General features: G+C 37.7%; 1 protein-coding gene across 1 annotated transcript; it reads right to left on the minus strand.

The window, feature by feature from the left end:
* Positions 1 to 3,292: 3,292 nt before the first annotated feature.
* Positions 3,293 to 11,357, minus strand: LOC121425328. The gene is made up of 5 exons (XM_041621358.1): positions 10,925 to 11,357; positions 7,744 to 7,812; positions 6,833 to 7,030; positions 5,741 to 5,974; positions 3,293 to 3,870 (listed from the first exon to the last, which is right to left on the minus strand). Exons 1-5 carry the CDS (start codon positions 11,355 to 11,357, stop codon positions 3,746 to 3,748), a joined length of 1,059 nt encoding a protein of 352 aa, XP_041477292.1. The 3' UTR covers positions 3,293 to 3,745.
* Positions 11,358 to 17,885: the final 6,528 nt, after the last annotated feature.

Consider the following 17,885-nt stretch of genomic DNA (forward strand, 5'->3'; position numbering starts at 1 on the left):
CAGCACCCCTGGAAATCTGGCAGGTATGATGAATGACAGAAATGTAATGAATATGAATAACGTTTTGTATGACCCCCCCCCCCCCCACTTCAGAATTGTCCGACATAGTGCTTGGAATAGTGCTTAAATTCACTCTTTTTCAGATCGGAATGACATGCGTATTTTCAGCTCGCGTTTCGCGGTCGCATTATGCATTTTCATAATAAAGAAATGTTATTAGAATGCCCTGTTCTAGGTCTAAATCTAAACACGCGCACGCATGTTTGTTCAGATACACAGCTTGTTTGTTGCTGGGTTTTTTTTTATTCCCAACGTGCTTAAATTACAGTTTCAGATTAGAATTATCAATTGTTTGGGCTCGCGCTTAGCGCTCACATCATTAATGTAAGAAGATACCCTATTACCAATCCCTTTTCTGATTTACAAAACATTAATTAACATAAATGAGTGTCCCGTTTTTAGGTCTGCAGTCTCAATTGTTTCCGCTCGCGCTTCGCGCTCGCATTAATTGTATACATATCCTGTTCATGATTAGAATGTCCCATTCAGCTCTGATATCTCAATTTTATATCCACTCGCGCATCAATTGTATAGTTTTTACCGATCCTGTTCATGATTAGAAAAATGCTTGGAACGTCCAGTTTTTAGGTCTGAATGTCAAAACTTTTAGCTGGCGCTTTGTTCTCGCATTATTTGATTGTTAAAATATGTATAGTCTTCATGGGTTACTGCAAACAGGCCTTATAACAGTCGCATTTTCGATCAGGCCAGAACGTATGTAAAAAATATCTGCTCGCGCTGATCGCACTCGCAGTAATTATTTGTTGCATACACATCTTGATCAGAATCACTAACATTGCACAAAATTTTCAATTTTCAGGACAAAATATATGAATTTCCAAAAAAAATTGCTCGCACAATTTGATATCTATGTGTTTTGATTAGAATAAAGCTAAGAAGTGACTATCATGCATATATAATTGATTAATAATATTTTATTTCAATTACAATGCACACTACAAAGACTACACAAACTCCGATGGCCAGAACGCCCATATAATATCCATGCCGGTAAATACCTTGTCTTTCTCTTTCTTTCTTTCGTCGCTTTCCAAGTTACCAAATCGTTTTCAATTGTATCCAACAATTCCGTTAGGTTAGTTCACTACCCCTTCTTTTGTTACTTTCTTGTTATTATTCTATTCAGTGCTTGTGTTACCTTTCAATTACCTTTTTCTTATTACCACTTTATTCTCACCTGCGAAGCAGAGTGAGACTATAGGCGCCGCTTTTCCGACGGCGGCGGCGACGGCGGCGGCGGCGGCGGCGGCGACGGCGGCGGCGGCGGCGGCGTCAACATCAAATCTTAACCTGAGGTTAAGTTTTTGAAATGACATCATAACTTAGAAAGTATATGGACCTAGTTCATGAAACTTGGCCATAAGGTTAATCAAGTATTACTGAACATCCTATTAAAGTTTCATGTCACATGACCAAGGTCAAAGGTCATTTAGGGTCAATGAACTTAGACCATGTTGGAGGAATCAACATTGAAATCTTAACCTGAGGTTAAGTTTTTGAAATGTCATCATAACTTAGAAAATATATGGACCTAGTTCATGAAACTTGGACATAAGGTTAATCAAGTATCACTGAACATCCTGCATGAGTTTCACGTCACATGACCAAGGTCAAAGGTCATTTAGGGTCAATGAACTTTGGCCGAATTGGGGATATCTGTTGAATTCCCATCATAACTTTGAAAGTTTATGGATCTGATTCATGAAACTTGAACATAATAGTAATCAAGCATCACTGAATATTTTGTGCAAGTTTCAGGTCTCATGATTAAGGTCAAAGGTCATTTAGGGTCAATGAACTTTGGCCAAATCGTGGGTATCTGTTGAATTACCATCATAACTTTGAAAGTTTATTAGTCTAGTTCATTAAACTTGGACATATGAGTAATCAAATATCACTGAACATCCTGTGCGCATTTCAGGTCACATGACCAAGGTCAAAGGTCAATGAACTTTGGCCGAAGTGGGTGTATCAGTTGAATTACCATCAAAACTTTGAAAGTTTATGGATCTGATTCATGAAACTTGTACATAAGAGTAATCAAGTATCACTGAACATCCTGTGCGAGTTTCAGGTCACATGATCAAGGTCAAAGGTCATGTAAGGTCAATGAACTTTGGCCATGTTGGGGTTTTTTGTTGAATAACCATCATATCTCTGTAAGTTTATTGGTCTAGTTCATAAAAAGTGGACATAAGAGTAACCATGTATCACTGAACATCTTGTGCGAGTTAGAGTAGTATTCAAAGTCAGCACTGCTGCTATATTGAACTGCGTGATGCAGGTGAGACGGCCAGAGGCATTCCACTTGTATTTACATGGATTCTGTTCTTTTTGCTATTTGTTGCAGTGTACATAGGCCTGATGAAGGCCCGAGGCCGAAAGCTCGCCAAATAAACTTGATACAGAAAACTACGTCTCGCATTAATGTCTCCTATTTTAACGTCTATATACAGTGCGTCTCACAACTTAATCATGAATAAAATAGACAAATGACCTACAATCGCAGAGCTTAGAACCTCTCTTTCATCTGAAATTACTTATATTATTTTTAATTCAGGCATGATTGAGCAAAAACAATTTGATGAGTGAATACCAAAAGTTCACCTAGAAGGCTGTATCTGGATTTCAAACAGAAAAACCACATTAAAAAGAAAAAATTAATATCTGCTCTTTAATGTTTAGTAACGAAATTCTTATTATTTGAAATAAGGCTTGAATTTCAATAATTTCATAATTGAAGAGGCTAGCGTTCAGACTCACTAGACACTCCGTTTTGTTGCCGATCTGCCATTGTTAACCGTGCGAGAGCTTCTGTGGGAAACCGTTGAAAACACGTTTATTTTATGAAATTATGGGATAAATCGTGACATGATACATCGTAAATTTCACTTTGTATTTTACATTTTTGGCAGCTCACCTTGGCTTTTTTTCACAGCTTTTAATAGAGAGGGTTGAGCCAACCCATGTTGAATGGAAATAAAAGAGAAAAATCAAACAAGCATAACGCTGAAAAATTCATCAAAATAGGATGTAAAATAAGAAGGTTGTGACATCTTTAAATTTCGCTTATTTCTAAAAAAAAACAGTCATATGCACAACTCAGTGATATGCAAATGAGAGTCGGTGATGTCCCTCACTCAGTAATTATTTTGTTTTTTCATTGTTTGAATTATACATTATTTCAATGTTTACAGATTTAAAACAAAGACCAACTTGACTCAATCATAAACTGTTAAAATAATGGTCCTTATACATGTTCAGGTAGGAATAAAATTGGTTTCACGTGCCAATGAGGAGAAACTAGGAAGTTTTCATACTTCATATGATAATATACAAAACAAATAGTGAGTGGGTAACGTCATCAGTCTGCTCATTTGCTCATTTACTTACAGACAAAAATGTGCATCGAACTGTTTTGTAAAATTAAGCGAACTTAAAGTAAATAAAGGTCGAACAGTTCAATGAACCTAAAATCAAATCACATCTGACATTGTTGAATGTCAAAGTTGAAGCTGTGTTCAAGCCCATCTCTTGTTGGTTCTTTGAAAGCTTCAGTGGAAATTCATCTGAAAAAATCAAATACTTTTAAACGATTTACCTTCTTTCCACTGATGATGTCAAAGTGGTCCACTTCGCTTACATAATTGCATTTAGGGGAATATCATACCATCTCATTAAAAATTAACACATGGTAATACAGTCTTTCGATGACGTCGTAATGTCCTATCCAAACCGTCTGTATTGATATCAAGAGTAGGATGTAGCTGATTGCTTCCAAAGACGATACTGTTGGTGGGAGAAAGAAAGAAAAAAATAATAATTACAAAGTGTTCATTTGCAACTATAGCATAGATCTTCTTAGAAAAAAATAACCATATGAAAATTTAACATATATTTCACAAATAATGAAAAGGGACATTTTGGTAACTTCATGCATTCAAATTCAGCACAATATTATGGTAGATTTCTGACACGCATAAGAGGAGAATGGAATTACCGAAAGTTAGAATCTTGGAAAACTTTGTTGTATAAGTAATAATTTGACCAAGAAGGAATGAGATTCTGTAAAATAGATATTTGAAATATCAAATTGCAGTTAGATCTTATTTTTACTATGATACTGGGATGAAAAATATCTAGTCATCATTAAATAACTTTTTTTTAATGGTTGAAGATTTTAAATAAGATCCCCAAAGTGCATTCATGAAATGATGTATCGTACATCTCGCTTCGTCTGTTACATTTATGGCGGTTCACTTTGTCGTTTTCAGGCCCATTGATAGAGAGAGTTTAGCCAACCCGGTTTCGATTGGTTACCAACATGGCGCATAATGCTTTGTTAGGCAAGCGCAATTCAAAAGATAACACGGCATATTGGTTTGGTTACCCATTCAAACTGGGGTGGTGGAGCTCTGTGGTTGCATGGGCCTAATCACAACTGGCAGGCCATAGATATTCATTCGAGCCAACCAATTGCTCAATTTTTAAATTTGATATTGCTGATTGACAAAATTGAATGAAAATGACTGACAATCTAACACTGATTCTAGGGAGGGTACCTACTGAACTTACTTTTTCCAAATTGGAAAGATATATCATCACTATGGAACTATATTTTTACTGGCGGAATAATTAAGGTCATTTTACTCTCTCGTGTGATGAATATGGTCCCGTCAGGTGTAGTCTTCATAAATGCTGATTTATTTCTAAAATGAGCCCGTCGAGATACCGTTTTCTGGTCAGATATGGAATGTCAGACATGTATTCTATCCACTGGTAGTAAACATTCAACCCTCGAATTTCCTCCTTATTTTCATGAATTCTTCTTTAGTGCCACTTTAACAAACGATTCTATGGGAAATGAATTAGGTCTGTGAGCCCCTGTATTTTTTCATATCACAGCGCCATCTAACGCTCCCAGTCACTCCGATCGTTTGCTCATATCCATGACGTGGGGCATTGCGTTTCAATGATTCCTCTCTGAATCCAAGTTCTTGATTATTTTTTAAGGTAATTATTCATAGGTTGACGAACACCGATGTCAGATTTATTTTGCACGTAAAATGGATGTCGGATGTATATGGCTCCAATATTAAATAGATAAAACTGCAGATTTGCATAAATTATTTTTGCATTATCGTCCACTTGTATACGATTCGTTCATCATTGAAATTTAAAAGTCGGGTCGTGTGGTCCATTGGTTAGAGCATTGGACTCATAATCGCAAGGTTGTGTGTTCGAATCCCAACTCTGCCATTGTCTCCACTTTGATAAAAAGGCCCAAGAGTGATATCTGTCGTCTATTACGTCAGCCACTATGACTGATTAACCTAGACGTTAAATGTTTCCAAGGTAATTGGTTATATATCAGCTTGGCGTTTACCAGCAAAAAATGCTGTCCTGCCGAGTTCCTACGGGAGTTACCACAAACAGAAACAAACAGAACAGAAAGTGTGTATATCATTGAAATTGTAAAAATATATATATTCAACATTATTGTCAAACTTGAATTTTTTCTTACTATCACCAAATTTGCATAGTTTTTGTATCAATTGTTGTTTATTGTTATGTAATGTTACATGGCTCATGGTTCTTATATCTTCCCTAATGTGGTTATCTCAATAAAAGTAAGAAAAAATAATATTTCATTAATTACCTGCCTTGTTGCCATAGTGACAGTTTATATCCGTGCAACCGATATCCATTGACCTTTCACCTTTGACCCAGTAGGCCTCGTGACTATCGTAGACTTTCGCGCAAATGCGCGTAAAGGTCGAACAGTTCAATGAACCTAAAATCAAATCACATCTGACATTGTTGAATGTCAAAGTTGAAGCTGTGTTCAGACCCATCGCTTGTTGCTTCTTTGATAGCTTCACTGGAAATTCATCTAAAAAAATCAAATGATCAATAACAATAACAGGCATTTATATAGCTCCATCTATCTAGAAATATTCTATTCCGAGGAGCGTTGTTATTTCCCCGGCTTGAGCCCGACCTGCCATTCGGCGCTCATGCATTCAAGGAATTAATCCTGCCGGGTACCCATTCACCTCATCTGGGTGGAGTGCAGCACAATGAGGATAAATTTCTTGCTGAAGGAAATTACGCCATGGCTGGGATTCGAACCCACGACCCTCTGTTTCCAAGTCCGAAGACTTATCCACTGGGCCACAACGCTCCACATCAATACTTATAAACGCGTCACACAGAAAGTAGTTAATCATGAGTGTACTCTTTCTCTCAAAAAGGACATGAATATTTGAAGACAAAACAAAATCGCTTTTAACGAAAATAGAGAGATTGTTATCGCAGGGAGAAGACTGGAATAGGCCTATAGTTTTGTTCGAATGAATTCAGGTATTATTCAACGATCACACAAAATTGAGCGTGTCCACACTTAAATCATAATTTACTCATTAAACGGTAATTTTTTTTTTATCAATTTGTAGCCATTGAGAAAAAGTAATATTTCAATGAAAAGAATTATACAAAATAGGCCTACTGATGAAGATTAATTAGAGACATTTCGAATAATGTTTGAAAGTGTTGGTAAAACAAATCGAAACGACAGAAATTGAACAACAAAAAAAAGATCTGAAACTCTAAGTGTGCCGCAGTTAAAAAAAAATGTTAAACAAGCACAATGGCTCAAACGAATCATACCGAGCGATTATTATATTTTCAACGACATAATTCTGAAGTCGTTCGTGAGACTGTGATCTTTTGTACGAATTCCAAAGCTCACCTGATAATCTATAATTAGTTGAGTTGGCAGCGAAGAACGTCAGGCGCCAATTACGATCCCCGACGACATACCCCGTGTCGACGAAACTCCCGATCCGTATTCTTGCCGAGATCGTGGTTGTATTAACTGATATCCTGATCTGCTTGTCCACGGGATCCGTCAGTACTATACGGTCTATGGCAATGTTTACCTCTGGTACTTCAAGACAAGATAAGCAAAGATATTGATCGTAGTACAGTCTTATCAACCCCCAATCCCCCCCCCCCCCGAAAAAAAAATAATCAAAGGAAGGTCCACCCTCAGATTTTAATCTGATTCCAAGAAAACTATACAAATCAACGTTCAACGAAAAGTAGCATTCATCTGGCCTACATCAATATTAATTTAACTGAACATTCGTGGTATGTATTGTAACACATTCTAACGGAACATCACACAACCCCCTCCCCCCCCCCCCCCATTACCCAATGAGTATTTTCGTAAAATGTATTTCACCTTGTAAAGACTCCCTCGAGTCGGGAATTAAAGGAGAATGAAACCTTTGCAATAAGATAGCTTGTGCGAAAACAGAAAAATCAAAGAAACAGACAAACGGAGGTTTAAGAAAAATCGGACAAATAATGAAAAAGTTATGAGCATTTGAATATTACGATCACTAATGCTATGGAGATCCTCTCATTGGCAATGCGACAAAGATGTGTGATGTCACTTGTGAACAACTTTCTGTTTCGACACAAGCCTAAATTTTCCAAAGGTATATCATTCCCCTTTAAGTTATCTTTGACGATACAGCGAATTGAACTTGAGTTTATTAACTTTGCAGGAACACGAGTAAAATAAACAGAAAAAAAAATCATGAACTTGATCGTGAACATTAGATATAATTATCCTCGTTTTCCTCCTTGTCTTACCCATAGCCGTAAATGTCTCGTACTCGTAGATGAATCCATTTTCATCTCCTGGGGGTACTTCAATCGGATCTTAATACATGAAATCATCAAAATAGAAAGGATGTCAAAAACTTGTCACAAATGCAGACAGTATTACGATGAAATTCACGGGAACATCTCATCACAGGATTTGTTTAATTCAATTCAAATAAACATTGATTTTCTTCCATTTAAAAAATTTCTACATTTTTCATTAACATGAAATCATACAAAAATCAGTTTGCCATAAAGAATACACATTATGTACATCGTTGATTTATAGAGAAAGGCGATACCCTAAAAGCAAATTAAAGGCCTGGTCACACCGTCCGAGCGTTGTTGGAGCGGTTGTGGAGCGGTAGGGAGAGAGGGTCGAATTTCGCTCACAAAACTGGGGAAAAATCGAGAAAAAAAACCCACAATCGAAATCGAAAATGGTGAACAGTAGCGAGCGGTGATGTTTTTTTTCTCTCCGCTCCACGACCTCTCCAACAACGCTCGGACGGTGTGACCATGGCCTGTGGCGTGGCGGGATACGACTATATAAAATAATAGAAGAAAAGAGAACGAGAGGAGACGTGAGCGGGATGCGGGCATAAATTACTAAATAAAATAGAGTGCTCAAAAAATGTTCACCTACAAAGAGAAATTAGTGTGCTAGGACGTCATCTTATTTTTGTTTTGATTAAAGTTGTTCACATGTGACATCACGCATCCTGCTTGTCGCATTGACAATGGGAGGATCTCCATAGCATTAGTGATGGCAATATTCAAATGCTCATACCTTTCTCATTGTTTGTCCGATTTCTCTCAAACTTTCATTGTTCTTATTCTTTGATTTTTCTGTTTCGACACAAGCCTAAATTTTTCAAAGGTATATCATTCCCCTCTAAGTTATATATATTAAAACTATTTAGCAGAACGAATATTTCAAACACCCTCCGATATCAATGTTTTCATACGGGAATTAGTCGGTATTGACTAATTCAAATGCGACTGGGTGCGATAATGATATAGGCAATAAGACTGTTGCAAGACCGATCGCAAAACGGCTTACGACATTGCGCTACCATTGCATTCGCATGGATGCGACTGTTCCTCGGTGTTATGAAATAGGAGTCATAAATAAATAAAAGAGAGGGCATGAAATATTAGAATAAAGTGTAATATAAACTCCACGAAATTAAAACTATGGCTGCTATTACATTGCTCTGAGTTAGAATTGATCTTACCTCACATCAATCATACGAACATTCGCACTGGTTTCATTCAAACGTACGAGCAATCACATTGTCTAACGTCGACTCTCACGACTATGCAATCAGTCGTGCAACACTCGCATGTGATCGCACGAGCACAATAGGATCATAAGCGACTAAAGGCCCTATCTCACCAACGGAGACGTCGCCGCGACAGTCTCCAACTTATCAGTCGCTGCAGTCGCGGAGACGTCTCAGAGACAAAAATGGCTTGCGCTCTCACCAAGGTGGTGGCAGCAACAATTTCAAAATAGGATCGATGGAACGTTTGAAAGATCATACACCTGACTTGGAGCAGGAGAAGGGATATCAGCACGCGTTCAGTCACGTGGTTTCTGAAGTGGGTCAAACAGTGTGAAGAAGTGTCGCGGAGACGTCTCCGCATTGTATTTTTTTTTTTGGTCTCCAGCAGGTCTTCGCGATGTCTCTGAGACATCGCGGCGACGTCTCAGCAGTCGCGGATATCATTAGTCTCCGAGACGTCGCAGCAACTGATGGAGACTTCTTGGAGACGTCACGGAGACTAGAAAAATATTAAACATGTTTAATCTTCTTACGACTCCTCGGAGACTCTGTAATTTTCATGAGACGTCTCAGAGATGTCGCGGAGACGTCTCTGCAACTAGCAAAATTTGTAGTCGCGAACTAGTCGCGATCTAGTTCAGTAGTTTCAAGCCCATTGAGATACCCCCTTTACTCGTACAACGGATTTTACTGGTTGTTTTTGTTATACGACAGCTGTTGCAACTTTGAAAGCCTCTGGGCGATCTTATGAGATGACTAGCGATTAATGCATGTTGCAGCCTGTCGCACGACCAAAATGTCGCAAATGGTCGTACGCCAATTGCGGAAAGGGGCTAAAAATGGGGCATCTTCGATTCTTACCGCCTTCTAAAGAGCAAAGACTTTCTAGACAAAATGATTTATACAATGGTCCTAGAATTCGCATGCTGTTTGGAGGAATGAGGCCGCCATCAATTACAAGCTTAACCGCTCACTATGGCGATCCCCTGCGTTCATTTGTTAATGTTTCTTTTTATTACTTTTAAAATGTAAGGTATATGCCCACACCATTTTTCTAATCATGTATTATGTTTAAATTGTATACATTATGGATTGCAAACAATGTAATATTTTGATTATGTATTATGAATTCAGAAAGACAATAAAACAAACAATACTTTCCAAGTCTAATTTACGTATTATTTGCTCCATTGCAGCGTTGAGCAGTTTGGGTGAAATGGTATCTCCCTGTCGCACTCCTCTCTCAATGGGGAATTCAACACTGTCTTTGTGCAGGTGAATGGTTGCAATTTCTTGGCTATATAGGTGGGTGTTTCATAAAGCTGTTCGTAAAGTTACGAACGACTTTACGCACGACTGGAACCTCTTTTTAGGTCATAAACCAAGTACATAGGGATATTACGTAGCACAAGAAAGGATCACCAGTCGTGCGTAAAGTCATTCGTATCTTACGAACAGCTTTTAATATGAAACACCCACCAGAATGAGTTTGATGTAAGTATGGTGCACACCTTGTAACTGTAAGGCTGTTACTACTGCCTGAAATTCTACACTATCAAAAGCTTGTGCGTAGTCTACAAATGCCACGCACAAGGGTTGTCTGTATTCGCAAGTATTCTCTAATAGCTGATTAAGTGTGTGGAGATGATCTTTGGTAGAGAAATCACTTCTGAATCCGGCTTGTTCCCTCGGTTGGTTAAAATCTAGAGTTCCAGTGAATCTGTTTGTTAGAACTTTTGTAAATAATTTGTAGGTATTTGAAAGTGAGCTAATTGGCCTATAATCCTTTACATGATTAATTATCTGATCTCTATCATGAATAACTCTTCCATCCTCCCCTTTAATAGCTATCAGTTGTGATTTCCCACTGGAGAATTTACGTTTGGTTGCTTTATAGCTGCTATTATTTGTTATGGTCTCTTGGACTTTCTTTATCTCGAAGCTGCGAATTTCACTTTTCATGCGTTTTCTAATGGTTTTGCACGATTCTGTATACTCTATGCTATCCTTCTGTGTTGATACCTTCATTTGTCCCCTTTTCCCCATCAGATCGAGTGTCTCCTTTGTGATCTTGTCAGTTGTTTGATTTTCCCTTTGGCCTGCTATCTCAAGAGCACATGTTTGGACAGTGTGAGAAAATCTATTGTAGATATCATTTACATCTTCCTGGTTTACTTCATCTTGAAGCACTTGGAATCTGTTCCTTAGCTGTACTTGAAACTCGTCCTTACGTTGTTTAATTTTGTACACATTTAGGCTGGCATTCTTTTTCCTTATTAGTTTGCTTCTTTCTAGCTTAAAATTAACACGCATTTTAGCTCTCACAAGAATGTGGTCACTTCCAGTATTGAAGCGATTTAGCACGGAAACGTCTGTAATGAATTTGTTAGAATGAAATCGATTTAGTTCCTAGTATTGCCACTTGGGCTTTGCAATGTCCATTTTCGATGTTCCTTTTTCTTAAAGAGTTCATTACCTTAAGACCTCTGCTTAAACGGCCGTTTCTTTCTTTGTGCTGCCATAGTTTTGAGGGGGTGTGGCCTTGGCTCACCATGCTGGCCACAGTTGCATGTTGGTGAGTTGATCAATTGATTCCTCCGCCTTTAGATGGCATTTTCTCCATCAGGGTCCCACTACCCTTCTCAGGTTACCCGAGTTGGCCAGGTTATTTTCCGCCGCCTGGGCTCGGCGTTCATGGCGTTGGCGTTTGCTGGCAGTACTGGCTCACTACGCCATAGTAGCAGTCAAGTTCTGATACCCCTCCTGGGGTCATGACGTCACTGGCCAGTCTACCAAGTAGTATATGTACTTTAATATTACCACAAAGCGAATTAAAGTTCTTCGTTCGTTTGGACAGTAGAGTGAAAAATGTTGTGAAAATGTCTGATTTTTCTAGCATGGAATCGCCCAAAAGGTCATTTGAGAATTTGAGATACACCATGAAGGTGGTTTTCAAATTCACTGACATAGGCATTTGTGATTTGATGATTATTTCTGTATTCCTTTTAAAATATTCTTTTCATCACATCCAAGCTAAAGAGAAACAATGTCTTCATAATCACTAGTATTTGACAGCTCAAACAATAGTCAAAATGTGCCAGAAGCAGACAATAAAACAAACTTTACCCCTCATGTACTATTCTGGTCACCTGGTCTATACAATGCCTTTCATTCTTAGAATTTTAATGCTTTGCCGCGGAAAACCTACGCAACATCTTCATTTGAAAACTTTAGTGCTCATCCTAATGAAAAATCGCAAAGGTCATTTGACATGTTTGATAAAAGCTGATCATCAGCTAACAGTGAACTGGCTTATTGTCTAAAATTCGGTTCGTATGTCATTCGTATAGTAGTTCTTACTGGTATTTGTGACTGAGCCATTCGAAAGATCAAGTTATTTGAGATCGCTGATTATTCAGATAATTCTAAGTGTTATACGTCATGTCTTTGCCAGTGACCGGAATAGTTTCTCTTGGTCAAGAATCTTTTTTGTTTGTCCAGAGTTATGCAGTGCAATGGCTATGAGCATAATTCTCATTCGTGTGTTTCACACCTTAGCTCTCTTGCAAGTTCTAAATCCTGGGGAGCGTTTCATCAACATAGTTTGTCCAAGTTGTCAGCATGTTTAGGCTGGACATCTACAGCGCGTCCCAAAAAAAACTATACACTTTTGAAATGGCCGCCAAATAAAAAATCTAGCACTTTGGGGAAAAGACTCACAAATATGGAAAGCAAATGAAGTCAACTTCCAAATGACACCAAAAAGTTGGAAAACTATTAATGCTTGAGCGAGCACTGCCCACTGAAAAAAAGGGTATGAAAATTAGGGTGGGCTGGAATTAGCCTTCCAATTTATTTCAGTTGTTGAGAGGCAAATCATTTCGAACTTGCGTTGTGATAAATTAATGATCAACCTTGATTAGTTTTGATAGCTTAAGCAAATTTTTTAAGTTATTAAATTGAACTTTTATGCATGAGTGAACACAAATTACACTTTTGGCGCAGCATTTCAACTTTATCATGGGGCTCTCAGCATTGTGTTCATGGGAGTCGGCCAGTCGAGAGAATAGGGGGTGAGATAGGGCTTAAGTGGGAGAAGTAGGTTGATGAAATAAGGGTCAACAGAACATTCAGCCCCTGCCCCCCCCCTCTTTCCCACCCTCCCCTCCTGTTGAGAGACTGATGGTTATTCTCATGTACGCGTGAAGTCCAGAGCAGAATGTTGGTTAATGATTAATTCTGAATTAGGGCATCAACTTTTTCCTATCAATCATTCAATCAACAATTTATCAGTAAATCAACTCATTCAATGTGATCAATAAAACATTCATTTTTTCCAATAAATTATTTCATTAATCATCATAATCATTAATTTTTTTTGGTAATCATTCAAACTGACCATCAGCCACCGGTCACTTGGCAGTTAAGTTTTAAAAAGGCTACAATCCAGGAGATGAGAGAGAGAGAGGGGGGGGTGGAAAATGGAGATGAAGAGGGGAGGGTACCTATGACTTTTAATTTGTAAAAGGACAAAAGAAGAGGAATGCCCTTTTAACCAAGTCTTAGCATACCTCGTCCTCTTGCTTGTAACATGTACATGTACCATCACATTACTCTGACTCTCATGAACACACTTCTGATGTCCAGAAGATGAAAATGCTACACAAAAATTACAATTCCTGTTCACTCGTGCAGTACATTTCAATTTAGTAATTCATGAAATTTGCCTATTAAAACCAAAACTTATCTCACTCATGAATAGCAGAACACCCTTAGCTTTGTAAGTTCCAAAGGACTAACCTCTCAAAAAACTGTATGGCTAATTCCTGCCCAGCCTAGCCAAGCTTAGTCTCTCAGGAGGAGAGAAGTGGGGGGGAGGGGGTAGAGATGGAGGGAGGGGTTGCTAAATGTTCTGTTGACCTTTAGCCCATCAACTTACTTCACCTACCTAAGTCATATTACCCCCTCTTCTCCTGACTGTCATGAACACATTGTTGAGATCCACATGATAAAGCTGCACTAAAAATTGCAATTCATGATCACTCATGCATTAAATTTCAATTTAATAACGTATGAAATTTTCACAAACAACAAACTGATCACATCTGATCTTTAATTCACCAAATAACCTTCAACTTTGCAAGTACCAAACAAAAAATCTGAAAGAAATTGGAAGGCTAATTCCAGCCCACCCTAATTTGCATACCCTTTGTTTCAGTGGGCAGTGCTCGCTCAAGCATGAATAATTTTCCAACTTTTTGGTGTCATTTGAAAGTTGACTTTATTGGCTTTCCATATCTATAAGTCTTTTCCCCCAAAGTGCTACATTTTTTATTTGGCAGCCATTTCAAAAGTGTATAGTTTTTTTTGGGACGCACATCTAGAAACAAGGCGTGGCAGTTTCTTATATTTTTCTAGCTATGTTGCACCACGTTTTTCTGTACTGGACATGGGCTACTCCGGTCTTCCAGGCTTACTTGTCACCATTTGAACTGTAAGTGAATTTAAATTGTTACTTCTTAATAATAGTTTTATTAGGCAAATTGTTAAGAGATATTTATGAAGAAAGAAAACAAGTTCTGGGCTACATTGCAATCATTCAAATCATTAACGATTGATTTGCATTTATATGTTTTCATTAAATGGATTAAGAAGATTATATATATGTAAAAGGTCATTTAAATTGAAACTGAGGTATATTATTGCAAACACTTTAAACAATATATTCTTGTAAGTTTGATTATTATTGTCAAAGATGTTAATTGTTCCTTTTCCAAAGTGTATGTTGCTTAGTATTAACTTTTGCTTGTCATTATGTTATTAGAAATCAGAAGTTGTTTTATGGAAATAGCATGAGGCTGAGTATTCTTGATTGTTCTTGTGATATATGAGATATTTGTAATATAAAGGTGAAGCTTATGGCTTCATGTCGACAGTATTAAGGACGACGTTATGATGTCCATTGCGTTAACATGGTTAAGGTATTTCTCAAGCATAGAGGTGTAAACCCGATGTAAAATGGTGTAAAGTCTACACTAGTCAAGTTGAGTCAGTCAAGGCGAACGTCGAAGGACTTCGATCATGTTAGACGGTCAACGAGTTGATTTCAATATTCCCTAAAAGTTCTTCAGATCATGTTCCATATTTTAAAGAAATGAAGAGATAGGAATAAAATAACTTTTGAACTTCAAAGCAGTAACACACTAAACCGTTTGGTTATTTTGGGGACATCGATAATTCTTTAACGTGAATTGATCATGATTAATAATGGTTGCATTACTGGATTGTATTGCAAGGTACGATTCATATATAAAATATTGAATATTGATCCCCATTGAATTCGATGATTGATTTATATTGAATACTTTTTCATATTTTATGTTTTGAAGTGATGTAAATGTTCCGAGGAACCCTTGAATTCGAAGACTGAAATTAAATTTAATTTCCTTAAAATATCGTCTGAATTGTTACTTTAAGAAGTTGCCACTGGACCAACAAGTTATCACACTCATCCATGGCTGTGACACTAAGCAAGTAAATTGACAACATAATCTAGTCAGCTTTGGACCAACATTATTTTCCCTCTTTCAACTTTAAGAACTAAAATTCGCTTTAACGAAACTTTGGTGAACCAATAATTCAAATAGCAAATGAACGAGGGGTCAACCAAACTTTTAACAAGATGGCAAAACAGTAGAGGAGCATAAAAGTTATGCAAATCAAGGAACAATCAAACAAGAATAAAACCAATACGATATTCTACAATCATACAACTTACATCCAATCTTTGTCGCCAACAATATGATGAAAATGTTCACTTGATGAAATATATTCCACGCCATTATCTTCCATTTCATACTTACAAGCTTTTTTTTTTAAGGATTACAACTTAAAGTTTGCAACTGGATTTGGTTTTAACCCTGTAAACTCACCAACGAACTTGTCTCGATAATTCGGAACGTGATACTATTAAGCTTCCATTTGGCAAAGATTAATCAAACAATACAAAAAAAACTGCTGCCCTCAAAGTTCCCTCCGAAACATGAACCACTGCAAATGTTTGTTCTTATCAGTCAATATTCTTTCGCTTGGTTTTTTCCAGCATCCTGTAAACTTTTTGCAGATAAGTTGAACCGTTGTCTTTGGCTTAAGCTGAATTTTCTTAATTGGGTGGGGTAAAAAAGTACTTTGCTCAGGAAGACATGCAGGCGAGATAGCAACGAAACGAGGTGATTTCGAGATCTTATCATTATTATTTTGATAAAATATAGAAAATGAAGGATATCATGAACATTTCGGTGGTCATTTTCTTACATATTCGTTTGCAGAAATGATTTGAGTAGAGTGTAGAATATTGACAAAGAGGCAAAAGCCCCCCCCCCCCGCCCACGCCCTATATGTGCTACCATATTTGCTTTAACCCGGAAAAATATTGAAAAGAATCCCCATAAACTGCATTCCTTACATCACCTTCTCTGTGTCCATGGACACCGAGGTGTGAAACATTTACCGGTAATGTGTGATTTTTACTATTTATATTTATTTGAGCCTATTGCCATTTAAACGGCTGCCAAATGAAAATACGTTACCTCAACACCCATGACAACCTTGAAGATGACAGGGGGTTCGCCATCTCAACGGGTACGTTAAAGTTGCGGTTCGTATGAAATATGCAAAGTGCGTAGGGCATAGGTCCCTTAAACTATATAGGCGAGATGGCTAAGAATTGGAAAGTTGGAAAAAAAATAAAAGGAAAAAAATTCAAACAGACGGATTTCAACGCCTGTGACACAAGAATCCCCGTACGTCGATGAAAGAAAAATACGCTATTGATATTAGAAAAATGATGTGCACAGAAAATGTTTTGTTAAGCCCTTAAATCCTGGAAAATTATTGTTCAGTTCTGGACTTGAATTGGTAATCTTTATTTTTTATAGATATTTCATATTTTAAGACTGAGGATATATAGCGATAGGAGGTCGCTATTTGAAAGCGACCCCCGCGAATTATTAGCGAGCACTTTTGTTGCAGTAAATACGTATGTTGGACTTTTCCACTTTGTTAAGACATTCACTACTAACGATTTCTCCATTGGCTCATAATTATGTTATGTTAAAGAGAGCGGTGTTGGCTCAGTCGGTAACGCGTCTGCCCGTCGAACCAAAGATCGTGGGTTCGAGTCCACCCCGGGCGGATGACTGAAGCCAGTGCGTTGTGTGTAAACGTCTCTCCCATGTTTCATAGATGCAGGCTATGTTACAATGGAAAACACTCCGTCCCTCGGATAGGACGTTAAATGGAGGCCCCGTGTAGAGGAGAGTCATCACCTTTGCACGTTAAGAACCCACTGCACTATTCGTATAAGAGTAGGGGAAACCCCGGTGTAGTGGTCCACCTGCATTCCCCCTATCAGTTATATCGGGAGGAGAGACCTGCGGGTCACAGTGATTCAGTTCGCTTTTCGCCTCCCAGGCACAGGTGACGCCAAACAAATAATAATAATAATAAAAACATATTAAGAATGAGATTTGATAAAATTATGAAAAATAAGTTTTAATAATGACACAATTCATAACCTTTTCATTAATAGATCATCAAATATTCTTCATTTCCTGAGAATATTTAGATGTTTTTTACCCTTTATTCTCAATAAGGGGATGAAACTCAGAATACTTTAAAACTTTGCTGCAGAACCTTTTATTTTCTATTTACATCATTGTGCTGCATGTATCGTACGCACCACGAACCGTCCTCTCTGCGCACTTCGATGTGAAAGTTAGTTTGGCAGAAAACGCATTTAAAGAAAAGCTTTTTAAAACCAGCAATAAGTGCACCTACAAG

Source organism: Lytechinus variegatus, chromosome 12, assembly GCF_018143015.1.
Source record: "Lytechinus variegatus isolate NC3 chromosome 12, Lvar_3.0, whole genome shotgun sequence".
Taxonomy (NCBI): domain Eukaryota; kingdom Metazoa; phylum Echinodermata; class Echinoidea; order Temnopleuroida; family Toxopneustidae; genus Lytechinus; species Lytechinus variegatus.

Bases quoted from the DNA above. Each gene is read 5' to 3' on its own strand.
- LOC121425328 (XM_041621358.1), bottom strand. From the start codon at position 11,357: ATGCGTGTTAATTTTAAGCTAGAAAGAAGCAAACTAATAAGGAAAAAG. The intron at 7,813-10,924 runs GTAAATTCTCCA...TCATGTATTAAG, and splicing joins CAGCTATAAAGCAACCAAAC to ATCCGATTGAAGTACCCCCA. The intron at 7,031-7,743 runs GTAAGACAAGGA...CTTGTCTTGAAG, and splicing joins CGAGACATTTACGGCTATGG to TACCAGAGGTAAACATTGCC.